The sequence below is a fragment of the Mustelus asterias genome, chromosome 4 (genome assembly GCF_964213995.1).
Source record: "Mustelus asterias chromosome 4, sMusAst1.hap1.1, whole genome shotgun sequence".
Lineage (NCBI taxonomy): Eukaryota > Metazoa > Chordata > Chondrichthyes > Carcharhiniformes > Triakidae > Mustelus > Mustelus asterias.
Window position 1 is genome coordinate 129253462 of NC_135804.1, and position 18640 is coordinate 129272101.

General features: G+C 44.6%; 1 protein-coding gene across 1 annotated transcript; it reads left to right on the top strand.

Moving 5' to 3' along the window:
- The first annotated feature begins 1124 nt into the window (after positions 1-1124).
- Positions 1125-18345, top strand: LOC144492991 (coagulation factor IX-like). The gene is made up of 8 exons (XM_078211748.1): positions 1125-1262; positions 5596-5756; positions 7579-7603; positions 9750-9863; positions 14707-14841; positions 16011-16273; positions 16772-16892; positions 17522-18345. The coding sequence occupies exons 1-8, from the start codon at positions 1196-1198 to the stop codon at positions 18070-18072; spliced, it is 1437 nt and encodes a 478-aa protein (XP_078067874.1). The 5' UTR covers positions 1125-1195; the 3' UTR covers positions 18073-18345.
- Positions 18346-18640: the final 295 nt, after the last annotated feature.

Genomic DNA, 18640 nt, shown 5'->3' on the forward strand with positions numbered 1-18640 from the left:
AGAACTCGGGGTCACTGTTTAAAAATAAAGGGTTGCCCATTTACGACAGAGATGAGAAGAAATGTTTTCTCCCAGAGGATCGTGGGTCTTTGCGACTCCCTCAGAAGGCATTGGAAGCAGAGTTTTTGAATGTATTCAAGGCAGAAGTAGGTAGATTCTTGATAAACAGGAGGTAATAAGTTATTGGGAATAGGCTAAATGTTATGGTCAGATCTTATTGAGTGGTGCAGTATGCTTGAAAGGCTGAGTGGCTGACTCAAACATCAAGTTCATGTCTTCAAATTGGTGCGTATATATATTTGATAATTAACCCTCTTTCCATGGTAACAGATTTTCCTGATTTTCATGAGCATCGCCCATAGCCTTTTGAACATCTCTATTAAACCAGATAAGGTCGAATCTTCCTGTCCCACCGACATCGCACTCTCACCGCAGGTTTCCCAGCCCCGAGACCGGAATCCCTACCTGAGGTCAACGGGCCTTTAAATGATCCGCCAAATTTTCTGTCCCACTGAAGACGATTCCCACAGTGGGCAGAACTGGAAAATTTACCCCATGGAATTAATTTCTAAATACTGTCGTTAACATAAAAACAAATGGATCAGTAGCTGACAGTGACTGATGTGAAGACAAAACACAAATGTTTGTGTTTTAGTTAATAAAGATTAGGATAAAACTGGGCTGCTTGCATTGATTTTATAAACAGAGTTTGGGGGTGATCTTACCAAAACATTTTAAGTCCAGGACGGGTGAGAAAATGGGAGAGTTGCTCACCCATGTTTTGGGTGAGTTCCAGATCGCACTCTTTTTTTGGTAAGATGGGAATGGGCGTCATTCCCGCCAGTCAGCTCACTCCGGATTTTACAACCTTAACTCACCCAAAAACGGGCGCGATGAGGTCATATATTTGTAGGCTTTGTTTTTATTATTTCCCATATAATGCAAAATTCTCACTCAAAACAAACGTCTTGGTGGGTTTCAAAGTGTGAACATATGAACATATAGAATCCTGATCTTCAGGCTGTGTTTTGATCCTGTCCCCCGCTTTGGCCGCAGCTATCGAGAGATTTGGATTTGCCCCCCGGTCAATGTGTGCGCTGGACAGTAAATAAAGTTGATGGACTCTGTGGCTAATCATTGAACTGTTCGTCTGTTTGTGTTCATGCATTAAATTTCTCTTTTCACACAGGGGATAATGGCAGAAATTTACCTGTTACTAATGATCAGTTTCCTTGGGATCGTCAAATTCAGTGACTGCGAAGGTAGGTAAATTTCACTTTAACTTTTTCTGAGGAACTGCGATTTAGCAGAAAAACCCCAAAGCCTTCAGGGTTTTACGAGATTGATTTTTTTTTTAACCTGATGAGCGAAGTTGCTGTTTTTCCATTCTGACCAACGTTTTCCAAAACTGTTTCCCCCTTCTTGTCCTGCCCCTGTCAGGGATCTCGACCACAATGTGCAGATGAGGCTGAGGCCTGACATTTTGTGATTCAATTGAATGGACTTCTGGAGGGTTTGGAACCCACTGTTTGGAATTCTTGGGAATTGGATCATTTGTGGGTTGTAGGTGTTGGCGACGTTGACAAAGCTGACATTTTTTGCCTGTCATAGTTTGATGCAACGAAGTAGGTGACTGGGAGAGGAATGTTTGGAGTCATGTTGTTAAACAGGAATCACATATAGGCCAAGACCAGGGAAGGATTGCCAATTTCCTTTCCTAAAGGATGCCAGTGAATCACTAACGAGTTTAACAATAATTTGACAGCCTCATGATCATTTTGATTGGCACATTGGGCGGAATTTTCCCATCCCACCTGCCACGGGAATTGGAGTGGGTGGGACATGGACCATGCAAAGGCCTGTTGACCTTGGGTGGGATTTTCCAGCATTGGAGCAAGTCTGGCTGGAAACTCCCGTCCAATGATTTCATTTTCACATTGATTGAACTGAACACAAACTCTCAACATGAATTTGAACGTATGTTCCAGTGTCATAATAACGACACTAACTGTACCTAATCCATATTTGGAGAACCAGCCATGACCTTGCTGAACACATCATTCAACTAACATTCAGTACCTCTGAAGAATTATCGTCAACCTTCTATTCTCCCATCCATTGACTCCGTCTACACTCCCCACTGCCTCGGAAAAGCAGCCAGCACAATTAAGGGCCCCATGCACCCCGGACATTCTCTCTTCCACCTTCTTCCAGAGGGAAAAAGTTACAAAAGTCTGAGGTCACGTACCAACCGACTCAAGAACAGCTTCTTCCCTGCTGCCATCAGACTCTTGAATGGACCCACTTTGTATTAAGTTGATCTCTCTCTACACCCTAGCTATGACTGTAACACTACATTCTACACTCTCTCTTTTCCTTCTCTATGAACAGTATGCTTTGTCTGTATAGTATGCAAGAAACAGTACTTTTCACTGTATACTAATAAATGTGACAATAATAAATCAAATCAAATCCAGGTATTTCAACGGATATCTTTGATTCTTTTTATTCCTTCATAGGATGTGAATGTTGCTAATTAGGTTCGCATTTACTGCCCATCCATAATTGCCATTGAGTCATAGAACCATACAGCACAGAAAGAGGCCCTTCAGTCCTTAGTGTCTGTACCAGCCATTGAGCATCTATCTATTCTAATCCCACTTTCCAGTACTTGGTCCATAGCTGTGTATGCTATGAGGTTTCAGGTGATCATCTAAATGCTTCTTAAATGTTGTGAGCGTTCATATCTCTACCACCCTTTCAGGCAGTGAGTTCCAGATTCCCACCACCCTCTGGGTGAACATATTTTTCCTCTATCCCCTCTAATTCCCATGACCCTTACCTTAAATCTCTGCCTCCTGATTATTGACCCCTCAAGTCATGGGAAAAGATTTTCCCTATCCACTCTATCTATGCCCCTCATAATTTTGTTCACCTCAATCAGGTCCCCCCTCAGCCGTCTCTGCCCCAAGGCCAACAACCACAGCCTAACCAGCCTCTCTTCATAGCTGGGAACAGAAACTGTCAGGGAAAGGCACTAATGAAAAGTGGGACTTTTTCAAGGAACAAATACTGGGTGTCCTTGATAGGTATGTCCCTGTCAGGCAGGGAGGAAATGGCCGAGTGAGGGAACCATGGTTCACAAAAGAGGTGGAATGTCTTGTGAAAAGGAAGAGGGAAGCTTATGTCGGGATGAGGAAACAAGGTTCAGATGGTTCGATTGAGGGTTACAAGTTAGCAAGGAACGAGCTGAAAAAGGGACTTAGGAGAGCTAGGAGGGGACATGAGAAGTCCTTGGCGGGTCGGATCAAGGAAAACCCCGAGGCTTTTTACTCTTATGTGAGGAATAAAAGAATGACCAGGGTGAGGTTAGGGCCGATCAAGGACAGTAGTGGGAACTTGTGTATGGAGTCAGTAGAGATAGGCGAGGTGATGAATGAATACTTTTCTTCAGTGTTCACCAAGGAGAGGGGCCATGTTTTTGAGGAAGAGAAGGTGTTACAGGCTAATAGGCTGGAGGAAATAGATGTTCGGGGGGAGGATATCCTGGCAGTTATGAATAAACTGAAGGTCGATAAGTCCCCTGGGCCTGATGAAAAATATCCTAGGATTCTTTGGGAGGCAAGGGATGAGATTGCAGAGCCTTTGGCTTTGATATTTGGGTCCTCACTGTCCACGGGGATGGTGCCAGAGGACTGGAGAATGGCGAATGTTGTTCCTCTGTTTAAGAAAGGGAATAGAAATGACCCTGGTAATTATAGACCGGTTAGTCTTACTTCGGTGGTTGGTAAATTGATGGAAAAGGTCCTTAGGGATGGGATTTACGACCATTTAGAAAGATGCAGATTACTCCAGGATAGTCAGCACGGATTTGTGAAGGGCAAGTCGTGCCTCACAAATTTGATTGAATTTTTTGAGGAGGTAACTAAGTGTGTTGATGAAGGTAGGGCAGTTGATGTCATATACATGGATTTTAGTAAGGCCTTTGATAAGGTCCCCCATGGTCGGCTTATGATGAAAGTGAGGAGGTGTGGGATAGAGGGAAAGTTGGCCGATTGGATAGGTAATTGGCTGTCTGATCGAAGACAGAGGGTGGTGGTGGATGGAAAATTTTCGGATTGGAGGCAGGTTGCTAGCGGAGTGCCACAGGGATCAGTGCTTGGTCCTCTGCTCTTTGTGATTTTTATTAATGACTTAGAGGAGGGGGCTGAAGGGTGGATCAGTAAATTTGCTGATGACACCAAGACTGGTGGAGTTGTGGATGAGGTGGAGGGCTGTTGTAGGCTGCAAAGAGACATAGATAGGATGCAAAGCTGGGCTGAAAAATGGCAAATGGAGTTTAACCCTGATAAATGTGAGGTGATTCATTTTGGTAGGACAAATTTAAATGTGGATTACAGGGTCAAAGGTAGGGTTCTGAAGACTGTGGAGGAACAGAGAGATCTTGGGGTCCATATCCACAGATCTCTAAAGGTTGCCACTCAAGTGGATAGAGCTGTGAAGAAGGCCTATAGTGTGTTAGCTTTTATTAACAGGGGGTTGGAGTTTAAGAGCCGTGGGGTTATGCTGCAACTGTACAGGACCTTGGTGAGACCACATTTGGAATATTGTGTGCAGTTCTGGTCACCTCACTATAAGAAGGATGTGGAAGCGCTGGAAAGAGTGCAGAGGAGATTTACCAGGATGCCGCCTGGTTTGGAGGGTAGGTCTTATGAGGAAAGGTTGAGGGAGCTAGGGCTGTTCTCTCTGGAGCAGAGGAGGCTGAGGGGAGACTTAATAGAGGTTTATAAAATGATGAAGGGGATAGATAGAGTGAACGTTCAAAGACTATTTCCTCGGGTGGATGGAGCTATTACAAGGGGGCATAATTATAGGGTTCATGGTGGGAGATATAGGAAGGATATCAGAGGTAGGTTCTTTACGCAGCGAGTGGTTGGGGTGTGGAATGGACTGCCTGCAGTGATAGTGGAGTCAGACACTTTAGGAACATTGAAGCGGTTATTGGATAGGCACATGGAGCACACCAGGATGATAGGGAGTGGGATAGCTTGATCTTGGTTTCAGATAAAGCTCGGCACAACATCGTGGGCCGAAGGGCCTGTTCTGTGCTGTACTGTTCTATGTTCATAGCTGAAATCCTCCAGCCCAGACAACATCCTGGTGAATGTCCTCTGCACCCTCTCCAGTGCAATCACATCCATCCTATAGTATGGTGACCAGAACTGCACAGAGCGCTGTAGCATAGTCCAACCAGTGTTTTATCCAATTCCATCATAACCTCCCTGCTCTTACATTCTATGCCTCAGTTAATAAAGTCAAGTATCCCATATCTCTCTGAAGTGCTGCCTCAGAGATCTGTGGATTGGCTGCCTGACAGAAAGCAGAGGGTCAGAATAAATGGGTCCTTCTCTGGCCATTTGGCCTTTCATGCTTAGTCTGCCACTCATTGTGATCATGGCTGATCCATCAAATTCAACATCCTGATCCCACCTTCCCTCTTCAGTCTGTAGAAAGATGAGCAGGGCTTTAAGATCCTGACACACACTCGCAGCAGAGTCAATATTCAGTTTAACTTTCATTTTCAATTCATTTCAGTTTTTCTCCAAAATGAAAAAGCGAGCAACATCTTAAAGAGGCAGAAACGAGCGAACAGTGTTTTTGAGGAACTCAAACCGGGTAACATGGAGAGGGAATGCTTGGAGGAAAGATGTTCCTTTGAAGAAGCACGGGAAATATTTGAAAACAAGGATCTCACAGTGAGTTTCACCAAACTGGGACTAACGTAAACAAACAGCAGTGAACATTGTAGAGTTAATCCAGTGTGCTAAATATTATTGTTAAAATTGGTCAGGAGATATGGCGCCACTCCAATTTATTCCTAATGACAGAGGGTATTGGGATAGAGGCCAAGGTTGGGAATGTTGTCATGTATTCCTTCAAAATCTTCTGTCCTGTCTATTATTAGGGCCCAGACCGGAAACTCCAAGATATATTATGAAGTTAGCCTAGATCCCAACTTTATTTGATAGTGTGAGCATAAAGTGTTTCACTCTAGGTGTAATTGACCCACTGGGAAGCTTTTATTAAAACAAACTATATTTAAGAACAGGGTTAAAATATAACAGAATTTGCATAACTTTTACCAATTGAAATACTTAAATACAACAAAGTATAATTCTTAACTATCTCGCTATCTATCTCTACAGTTCCAATTTAAGCAATATTCCCACAGATATAAATCCTTCTTCAGAGTCAATTCGCACAAAGGCAGATATGATCATGTGAGTGCTAGGTTTCTAGCATTTTAACCCCTCTAGACAGAGATACAGAAAGACACCTCAGTTCTTACTCCCATACAGCAGCTCCAGAGAAAAAAGCTGTCTTCAAATTGCAGAACTTCAGGGAAATAGATCTTTTTCTGACAAGTCCAATCTTCAGAGGGAGAAAGAGAGGCACCTTTCTCTAACAATTTCAAACAGCAACTCAACTGCTTTCTCTGTGTAAGTCTAGTCTTGCCCAGTCACATGACCTCTCCTGCAAATCAACCTAAACTAGTCCCACTCTGAAAAACCCCAGAGGAAAACTCTAAAGTAACAAATCTGCATTAGTCCAGATTAAAACAAACATTCTGGCAATTAGAATTAATTATGCTTCTGCGGCATCAACATATAGATGGCATGGTGGCACAGTGGTTAGCACTGCTGCCTCACAGCGCCAGGGATCCGGGTTCAATTCCCGGTTTGGGTCGCTATGTGAAGTTTGCATGTTCTCCCTGTGTCCACATGGGTTATCTTCGGGTGCTCTGGTTTCTTCTCACAGTCCAAAGATGTGTAGGTTAGGTGCATTGGCCATGCTAAATTCTCCCTCAGTGTACCCGAGAAGGCGCTGGAGTATGGTGACGAGGGGATTTTCACAGTAACTTCATTACAGTGTGAGTGTAAGCCTACTTGTGGCTAATAAGTAATCTTTAATTTTAACTTTAACTTTAGGCTGCCAGTTATTGACAAAATGGCACTCATAATAGAATTGACTCCGAAAAGAAATCCTGCACAAGAAACATGACACAAATACATTTCTTAAAGGCACAGTATGGTCACACCTCATCCCTCTATGTTCCCATGGCAACCTCCTTCCGACAGCCAGGTGCCCCCCCGTCCATCCAATCCATGATTTCTACACATCTCTGTCCCCACCACCTCCTCCTCCTCACCCCTGTCTTTCCTCTGCTTCACCAGCACTTTTGCTGGACTCTGGAATTTTTTTGTAAGCCCTTGCTCTTTGCTACACCTCTCTACCACTCAGAAGTCCTGTTAAACTTAACTCCTCATCATGTTTTCATCATCTTCAATAACTCTGCTGTTCATTGGCGGGTCTCTCTTTGCAAAGTGCGTTTGGTAATGTTGAAGATGCAAATTATTCTAGAAAGTGTTGAAAGAATACATGTTTATCAGAGATACTGTCCTGGTCAGAATGCACAGTTTTAAATACTCTAATAATTTCTGGAAAGTACATCTCAGTATCGGAATTATTTCTAAGTCTGAAGTATATATCCATGCAACAATTATTTTATTTTTCTAGATTGAATTTTGGAATGGATATACAGGTAAGAATTTTATAATACATTTTTAATGTTAACCTTTGATAAATTAAAGTGCAAAACATTCATCGGAAAAATAAAAAATTCAACAAATGTCTATTTTCTCCTGCTCTGAATAATATCTTATATTAAATATTGACTCATCATTCTTAAACATTGATAAATACAATTAAAGCTTCAATTTCTTCCAGAATTGGGAATGAGTTTCCCGAATACACGATTACTTCAATCAAAGCATGGGCGAACATTTTCTTTATACTTTAGTTTCAATAAATCTGTAAAGATATATTTTAAGTGGAGAATGGTTGTTATCGAGTAAATGAGAAGAATTGTTTCCGGTGGAGGTGGTTTGGTAACCAGAGGAAACTGATTTATGGTAATTGGAAAAACCCTGAGGCAGCTTGAGGAAAGATTGTTTTATGCAGCGAGTTGTTTCCTGGGTCTGAATTTCACACAACTTTTCTGGGTTGTGTAAAATCAGAAGAGCATAAATAACACAAAAAGATGTCGGGCATGTACCCTGGGCATTCTCTGCCTCCATCAACTCCTCGTGCCAGTGTGATGTGCCCTCATCACTGTGCACCAGTAACTAAGATGTGGAAATGCCGGCGTGTTACTGCACTACCAATTAATCCAATGTATTATTGTCCATCAATGTGCCAGTATCTGCACTGGTGATTAGTGCGGGGAGAGGGTGTGACATGGGTGAATCCATCAGCAGCTCCTCTGGTGTTAACGCAGGGTCCGGGGGAGGTCCCGGCTGCCTCTGGCTCATCTGACGGAGTGAAACAATTGGTCAGTGTTATCGCTGATTACACAGTCAACGCCCACACTAGACAGCCAAATACGCCAGACTGACTTTGTGATTGCTGAATCACTGGGGACAGATTCTCAGGACTCGTCTGAGGGATGAGGTGACCCCACATTCTCCTCACTCTCTGCCTGTCCCACTCCTGCCCACTGGACTTTCACTTCTAGACTCCAAGACATCAGCCTCTCCGCAACCTGAGGACCTTCCTCCATGCTCGCACTCCAGCTCCAGAATGTCCACCTCAGATCTTGTGAGGATTACAGAGCAACCACCACCAGTTGCTGAGTGCTTGTCGTTATTGTGACTTCTCCTCCTATCAGTACAAATGTCCATTAATTACCCAGACCTCCATCTGTAACAGCATATCCTGCTCCCCCAACACCCACCCCATCCTTGAATGAACCCAGGGTTCCTGATCTCCCAGCCTTAACACACACAAGCAGATGTGTCTTCTGTTACTCTGATTCTGACACTCCTGCTAAGGACTGCCACCCTTCCCCATCTTTCCACACTCGGTACTCCCCTTTGCTGAGTGCAGAAGATAATCAAACCTTTCCTGGCACTGTATCCATGTGCGATGCATTACATCATACCCTCTGACCTCACCGGTGACCTCTACCCAGGCCTCCTTGGTTTGATGGGGTGACCTCCTCTTGCCACCCCGCAGCACATATGTCCCACCCAGCACTCACTGCCTCCATGAGAGAGCGCAGGCAGTCATCAGAAAACCAGGGAGCTGAGTCCCCCCCTGCATTGCCCTCCCTCCTGGTTTGCCACGGTTTTTGGAGAACTCCCTGTGCCACCTCCAATGCCATCTGCAATCTGACTCGGGGACCCCTTGTACCCTGTGCCCATGATGCACCTGCCCCCCACTGGCTTTGCCGATGTCTGGGCACGTTTTATGTCAGTCTGAGACAGAAGCAGAAAACGCATTGCGTCTAATCCTGCCCCCTGTGCAAGTCCAACATACGCAAAATTCAGGCCCTGAAGTTTAAAACAAACTACCCTGTCATGGAATGTGGACGTCGCTGGCAAGGTCATTTACAGTGAGGTCATTGGTTTAAAATGTTCTGATGTAACCAACTGTTCAAGGTAAACATGGTTCCTTGAGTTTAGATGGATATAGGGGGCGGGATTTTCCAGCTGCGCTCACCCCAAAACCAGGAAATCCCACCAGAGGTCAACGGACCTTTGCATGGTCTGCTCCCCCGTCCACTACGATTCGCGAGGCAGGCGGGATGGGAAAATTCCACCCATAATCGATCTCATTGTTTTTGCTTAAGAGCTCTCTCGGAGCTGGAGACCTGGATTGATATTAAAACTAAGATGATTCATTTTCAGATGGTAACCAATGCGACTCTAATCCTTGCCAGAATGAAAGCGAATGTAAGGATGGGATTGGCTCCTACTCCTGTTGGTGCCGACCAGGTTTTCAAGGGAAAAACTGTGAAATAGGTGAGAAAACAAGGAGGGTAATTTCCTGGATGGACGTACCGACACATTTGGTTTATGCAGTACTGGGGGAAGGGAAACATTTGCATTTCTGTAGCACCTTCCTCAGCCTCAGAATATATCAAATCACTTGACAGACAATGGTATACTTTTTGAAGTGTAGTCACTATTGTGATGTGGAAACAATCTCATTTGACAATGACTACATTTGACATCAAGGTAAATTTGTCCAAGTGTGGCATCAAGGAGACATGGTAAAATTGAAATCGGAGGGGGAGGGGGGGTGGGGGGGAATCTCCATTGGTTGGTCTCATACCAAAGAAATGGTTGCTTTTGTTTCATTCAGGGGACATGGCGTCATTGGCTGGCCAGCATTTATTGCCCATCCCTGAGGGCAGTTGAGAGTCAACCACATTGCTCTGGGTCTGCAGTCATATAGAGTTATAGAGGTTTACAGGATGGAAACAGGCCCTTCAGCCCGACTTGTCCATACCGCCCCTTTTTAACCACGAAGCTAGTCCCAATTGCCTCCGTTTGGCCCACATCCCTCTATACCCATCTTACCCATGTAACTGTCTAACTGCATTTTAAAAGACAAAATTGGACCTGCCTCTACTACTGCCTCTGGCAGTTTGTTCCAGATACTCACAACCCTCTATGGGAAAAAATTTCTCCTCTGGACTCTTTTGTATCTCTCCCCTCTCACCTTAAACCTATGCCGTCTAGTTTTAGACTCCACTGCCTTTGGGAAAAGATATTGACTATCTAGCTGATCTATGCCCCTCATTGTTTTATAGACCTCTATAAGATCACCCCTAAGCCTCCTACGCTCCAGCAAAAAAAGTGCCAGTCTATCCAGCCTCTCCTTATAACTCAAATCATCAAGTCCCGGTAGCATCCTAGTAAATCTTTTCTACACACTTTCTAGTTCAATAATATCCTTTCTATAATAGGGTGACCAGAACTATACACAGTATTCCAAGTGTGGCCTTACCAATGTTTTGGGGAGGCGATGGCCTCGTGGTATTATCACAAGATTATTAATCTGAAAACTCAGCTAATGTTCTGGGGACCCCAGGTTCGAATCCCGCCACAGCAGATGGTGGAATTCGAATTCAATTTAAAAAAAAATGGAATTAAGAATCTACTGATGGCTGTGAAACCACTGTCGATTGTTGAAAAACCCATCTGGTTCACTAATGTCCTTTAGGGAAGAAAATCTGTCATCCTGACCTGGTTTGGCCTATACGTGACTCCAGAGCCACAGCAATGTGGTTGACTCTCAATTGCCCTCCAAGGGCAACTAGGGATGGGCAATAAATGCTGGCCCAGCCAGTGACACCCATGTCCCACGAATGAATAAAAAGAATGTCTTGTACAACTTCAACAAGATGTCCCAACTCCTCATTCAATCTTCTGACCAATGAAATCAAGCATGCAGAATGCCTTCTTCACCACTCTGTCTACCTGTGATTCCACTTTCAATGAGCTATAAATTTGTACCCCTCGATCTCTTTGTTCTATAACTCTCCTCAACACCCTATCATTAACTGAATAAGTCCTGCCCTGGTTCAATCTACCAAAGTGCATCATCTCGCATTTATCTAAATTAAACTCCACCTGCCATTCGTCAGCCCACTGGCCCAATTGATCAAGATCCCGTTGCAATCCTAGATAACCTTATTCACTGTCCACTATGCCACCAATCTTGGTATCATCTGCAAACTGCCTAACCATGCCTCCTAAATTCTCATCCAAATCATTAATATAAATGGCAAGTAACAGTGGACCCAGCACCAATCCCTGAGGCACACTGCTGGTCACAGGCCTCCTGTTTGAAAAACAACCCTCTACAACCACCCTCTGTCTTCTGTCACCAAGACAATATTTTATCCCTCCACAAATTTGTGTCACTCAACAAATTTCTCTCCATTATTGCCCTAACACTATGGCTGTCCCAATCAATGTTGGGAAAGTTAAAATCCCCTACTATGACCACCCTATTTTTCTGAGGGCTATTTGTAATTTCCTTATATATTTGCCCCTCAATTTCCTGCTGACTATTTGAGGTCTATAATACAATCCTATCAAAGTGATCTCCCCTTTCTTATTTTTCAGTTCTATCCATATAGACTCAGTGGGCGAACCCTAGGATCCCCTCTCAGTACTGCTGTGATCTTCTCCCTAATCAAAAACGCAACTCCCCCTCCTATCTTACCTCCTGTTCTATCTTTCCAATAGCATCTGTACCCTGGAACATTGGGCTGCCAGTTCTGTCCCTCCGTTAGCCATATTTCAGTAATTGCTATAATATCCCAGTCCCATGTACCCACCCATGCCCTGAGTTCATCTGCCTTGCTCATCAGGCCTCTTGCATTGAAATAAATGCAGTTTGATCTGGACTTCCCTTGCTCTCGGTCCTGATCTTGCCTGACCTGCTTTGTACTAGGATTACTGACACTGCCTTTACTATTTAATAAGCTTTCTTTAACTTCTGTGCTGTCCTCAATCTTCTCTTCTATCTCCCTACTACTTTGGGTCCCACCCTCCTGCCAAACTAGTTTCAACCCTCCCGTGTGGCTCTATCAAATCTCCCTGTCAGGATATTAGTCCTCCTCCAGTTCAGATGTAACCCATCCCCCTTGAACAGGTCAGCCCTTCCTCAGAAGAGATCCCAACGATTCATAAATCTAAATCCCTGCCCCCTGTACCAGCTCTCAAACCATGCATTCATCTTCCTAATCTTCCTATTCCTGCTCTCACTAGCACGTGGCACCGGCAGTAGTCCAGAAATTACTGCCTTTGAGGTCCTGCACTTTAGCCTTCTGCCTAACTCTCTATATTCACACTACAGGACCTCATCCTTTTTCCTACCTATGTCGTTGGTACCAATATGTACAATGACCTCTGGCTGCTCACCCTCCCCCTTAAGAATGTCCTGCAACTGCTCAGAGATGTCCTTGACCCTGATACCAGTGAGACAACACACCATCCTGGAGTCTCGATCACAGCCACAGAAATGCCTGTCTGTGCCTCTAACTAGCGAGTCCATATTACTACTGCTCACTTGCTCTTTGCCCGACCCTGCTCTACAGCAGAACCAAGTGTGTTACCACAGGTCTGGCTGCTGCTGGTATCTTCCCATGACAGGCTATCCCACTCAACAGTATCAAAAACGGTATAGCTGTTTGAAAGGGGAATAGCCACAGGAGACTCTTGCACTACCTGCCTGCCTCTCCTCGTAGTCACCCATCTACCTGACTGAACCTGTGGTGCGACAACCTCCCTGTAACTAGTATTTATCACACTCTCTGCCCCCTGTATGTTCTGCAGTGTGTCCATCTGCCACTCCAACCAAATAATGCCGTCTGTGAGGAGCTGTAGCTGAACGCAGTTCTTGCAGGCAAAGTTGTCAGAGAGACTTAGATAGCTTTGTTATTTCCCACATCTTGCAGGAGGAGCATACCACTACCCTAACTGCCATTTTACAGTTTAAAAGAATAACAGAATCTCGACTTGCCTTTTCCTTGCTTGTGGTCTCACAGTGACTTTTTTATGTTAGAGGAGGAGGTAGGGAATGTTTGAGGTTTAACTTTCCCTTGACAACAGCTCCTGCACAAACCACTGTCTGGAAGCAGTGACTGCATCGATGCAAATCTTCTCTATTACAGCCAATCAGTGTCACCCCTTTGCAGGACGCTTGCCTTCACTTGAACACGGAGGATGTCTTACTGAGGTCCACCTTCTAGAAGCAGTGACTGCGCCGATGCAAATCTTCCCCAAGACAGCTAATCAGCATCGCCGCTCTGCTGCTCTCTGCTGGACTCCCAACTGGGAGGGAACAGTCCTATCTGGCAATTATTGCGCAGTGCCTGTTGATCCGTTGTTGTAATGTCTGCAGGGTCTTGCTGGTGTGACCATGCACAACGGATGAACAGACACTGCACACACATGAGGACGGCTTTAACCAGGATCTCGGGTTCATGTTGTGCGACATGTAACCGCACCATACTGCTCTGTGGGGGAAAAATCTTCCTAATTGTCCTGTTTTGACACCATGCACACCTTGATTACGGGTGATGATCTCCCTGCCTGAATTAGTTTGCATAGTATTTAGCACCATCTCACTTTTTGATTATTTGTAATTATCTCTCTACCTTAAATTACCGGTTCTTGGGTCATTCATTCACTTGTTATACAGCCTGTCGATACTTTACACACACTGATTATACTTGATTGCTTGCACTAATCCATTAGCACTCACCATTACCTGTAAAGACTTGGTATTCAGCCGGCCTACACTGCACTGCACTGTCTGTACTTATCTGTTGACACTCTTGATTACCTGTTAGTGTCAGGCTATTGTCACTCCACCTGTATTCTGTGCCTGCGTGCCTCTCTGCACTTCACCTGAGGAAGGAGCAGCGCTCCGAAAGCTCGTGATTCCATATAATTCTGTTGGACTATAACCTGGTGCTGTGTGATTTCTCATCCTGTCCACCCCAGTCCAACACCGGCATCTCCACATCATAAGTTAGAAAGCCTAGAGATTGACATGATTTGTGTGGGGAGTGACGGGGGTGCTTGTTGTGACACATCTTTGTTTTATTTAATGTGAAATCCACCTTTTTTTAATTTGAAGTATCATTTGCCTGTTTTGTAATTTACATTTGTTCTGAATTGTCTCAAAGTAAAAGTTACAAGAAGTGCAACATTCATTGGTAATTTCTTCATTTGGGGTCATTCAGTACACTTGGTTATTGTAGTTTGGTTATTGTAGTTAATTGGTTATTGTAGTTTAATATTTCCCCATGGGGATCATAACAATGGCTTTGTAATCTTACAGAGCCATTAAAATTGTGCAGTTTGGATAATGGGAACTGTCACCATTTCTGCAAAACCGATGCAGTTAAAGGGGTGAGGTGTGTGTGTGCACCGACCTACAAACTCGATTCCGATCTACATTCCTGTATCCCTGCAGGTAAAGTCTACAATATCACACCCCTTTATATAGAGATTCACTGAGTCTCAGCACAGAAACAGGCCATTCAGCCCTCTCTCCATTCTGCTTTATGTCCCAAAATAACCTCCTCCCACCCTCTTCATCTATTTGCTGAACTCTAGTGATGAGGTGAGAGTGACTGCCCTTGACATCAAGGCCACATGCGACTGAGTGTGACATCAAGGAGCCCTTGCAAAACTGGAGTCAATGGGAATCAGGGGAAATCTCTCCACTGGTTGGATTCAAACTTGGCACGTAGGAAGATGGTTGTGATGGTTGGAGGTCAATCATCTCAGTTTAAGGCCAACACTGCAGGAGTCCCTCAGGGTAATGTCCTAGGCCCAACCATCTTCAGCTGCTTCATCAATAACCTTCCCTCCATCATAAGGTCAGAAGTGGGGATGTTCGCTGATGACTGCACAATGTTCAGTACCATTTGCAACTCCTCAGATACTGAGTCAGTTTATGTTAAAATGCAGCAAGCCCTGGACAATATTCAGGCTTAGACTGACAAGTAGCAAATAACATTCACGCCACACAAGTGCTGGCAATGACCAACTCTAACAAGAGGGAATCTAAACATCTCCCCATGACATTTCTTCCAACTGATCCTCTTGCAGACACTGTCAGTTGGATTTGTCTAGCCAGGGGTGGTGGGTTTGAAAGGGGGTGGCTGGTAGATGGTGAATGTCTCCCTGATGCATTCCCACCCACAGGCAACATTCCCTGGATGGGATGGGTGGTGGGCTGACTGAGATGGGCAGTCAATTTGTTTAGTTAAGACCCCCGTTGGTGGTGACTTCCAACATCACCATTATTTTGCTTCTGTTTTGAATGAAACTTAGAAGGCAGCCACTGTTATAGAGACAACAGGGAATCATATAAGACCATAAGGCAAAGGAGCAGAATTAGGCCACTCGGCCCATCGAGTCTGCTACGCCATTCAATCATGGCTGATATTTGTCTCATCCCCATTCTCCTGCCTTTTCCCCATAACCCCTGATCCCCTTATTAATTAAGAACCTATCTATCTCTGTCTTAAAGACACTCAATGACCTGGCTTCCACAGCCTTCTGCGGCAAAGAGTTTCACAGATTCACCACTCTTATTTATTTTTATATTTATATATGTCTTTCTGTTTTTGACAGTGGAACATCCATGCGGACAAATTGCAGCAATCAACAAAGTGCGATCACTTAGCTCCAATTCAATGCCAAGTTCTGAAACTAACAGCACCGGTTCCTATCCAAATAACGTCACAGACACATCACAAAGAAGCAATGTAACCACTGTTTCCTCTCTCAGGAATGCTACAGGAGCCTACAACTACAGCCAGATCCAGCCAGAAGAAACTAATCAAATCAGAATAGTGGGTGGTAAAGAATGTCAGAAGGGACAGTGCCCTTGGCAGGTACGGCCTTTTAATGAAAGAAGGATTCCTAACCAGAGGGTCAGTAGCTCTGCAGCCTGACAGTGCCACAGATAGAGGCGGTTGTTGCTGAACCACAGGGGGAAATGAGTGCGACTCCAACATGAGGCACCCGTGTAAAGCCTCAGGTTAGGTGGATTGGTCATGGGAAATTACCCATTAGTGTCCCAGCATGTGTAGGTTGGATGAATTAGCCGTGGGAAATGTGAGAGGTTGCGGGGACAGGATAGGGGAGAGGGCCTGGGTAAGATACTCTGTCAGAGAGTTGGTGAGGACTCGATGGGCTGAATGGCCTCTTCTGCACTGTAGGGATAGTCTGATTCTATGATCAGATATCCAGCATCCGCAGTATTATGCTATTGTCGAATTAGACAGCCCGCTGTCTCATTGAATAACCTCTCCCTGCTCTTGGTGACAAATATCCTTGTTGCACTGTGTCCAGCGTAGGAATGAACATTATCTGTCTGCTTCTTATTAAAGGCCATGTTACTGGATGACACTAAGAAGAAAGGATTCTGTGGTGCGACCATCTTGAATGAGAATTGGGTGGTTACAGCAGCGCACTGTTTCTATGACCCGGTGAAATTTCAGGTGGTTGTCGGTAAGTCGGTTTCTTGTTCTTCAGGATGCCATAGAAATACAGAGTGGTGCCTTCCGAGATGCATTGGTGCCTCTGTGCAGCTGCACCCCATGCATTGAGTGCACTCGATTGGTTGTGCCTGGCCATGCATCCATCCTCCAGTGTGCTGAGCATTGATGAAACTGCAAGGGGCAGCCTCTGTGCTGAAGCAGGCTGACCCCTGGGTCTGTCATGTTGCCTTGCTGAGTTTGAACCCTGGAGCAAGTGTGGAATGGAAGCCTCAATGAATAGGCAACAGGGACCTGCCTGAGAAGCAGCACAGTCGGATATGCTGTCTTTTGGATGAGATCCCATGGCCGTTATTTCATAGTACAGCACAGAGTTACCTCTGGCCAATACTTATCCCTCAATCACCCGCGAACAAATTAGTTGCTTATTATCATACTGTGGGATCTTGCTGTGCGCAAATTGGCTGCGGTATTTTCCACTTTTCAACAGTGACTCTACCTCATTGACTGTAAAATAGATTGGGTCTGAAGTTGAGAAAGGCGCTATATAAATGCAAGCCAGTTGTTCGCTCTCACTTTCTCACTCTTTATCTCCTTGCACAATTGCACTTTTTGAACATTTCTCTTTATACTTTGCAACAGGGGAACACAATGTGAATGCAATCGAACACACAGAGAGATACCATGAAGTGCAGAAAGTGGTGATGTATCCAAAGTACAACGCCAATCGAAGCAGATACGATCACGATATAGCGCTCATCCTGCTGAAAACACCAATCCAGTTCAATATCTTCGTCGTCCCCATTTGCCTCCCTGAGAAACATTTCGCTGAGAAGGTGCTGATGAAAGAAGCTTACGGGACTGTTAGCGGCTGGGGATATCTGGCCGATATGGGGTCAGCCGCGGTGCTGCTACAGAAAATCGACATCCCTTATGTGGAACGCAGTGTGTGCAAAGACTCCAGTAAATACAGTGTCACAGGAAACATGTTTTGTGCTGGCAATTCAGACGGAAGTGAAGATGCCTGTCAAGGGGATAGTGGGGGCCCTCACGTCACGAAATACAAACACACCTGGTTCCTGACAGGCATTGTCAGCTGGGGAGATGGTTGTGCAGTCTCGGGAAGATACGGCTTTTACACAAGAGTTTCACGATATTACAGCTGGATTAAAAACGTAATCGATATTAATTGAAGTGGAATTATATAGTGAGATTTAGTAAGTTGGAGCTTGTCAAAACAAATGTTCTGTACACCAAACATACAGAGATTTCTTGCAGGAATTATTAGCAAGTGTCAGTCTAGTGGCTTGGGACAAAATACAATATTAATCTGAGGAGTTGCTCACAAGCATTTATCAATCTTTAGTCTTTGATGCTGGATTAATCTGAATTCATACAAACCTTTCTCAAATTCAGACAGCTCTTGCCAAATAAATGAAATCTCTGCCTAAAATATCCCTGTGTTTTTAATGCTTTTACACTCACCATCATTAACCTGACATCTGTTTGTCATCCTCTAACTCATTAGAACATTGACAGGAGGCAGGAGGGTCGATAACCAATAGGATACAGATTGAAGATATTGGTCAAAGTGTCAGCGCTGCTGTGACAAATCTCATCTCCAAACTCTGTGGCCTGGGCCTCGGCTCCTCCCTCTGCGACTGGATCCCAGACTTCCTAATCCACAGAACACAATCAGTAAGGATAGGCAACAACACCTCCTCCACAATTAATCTCAACACCGGTGTCCCACAAGGCTGT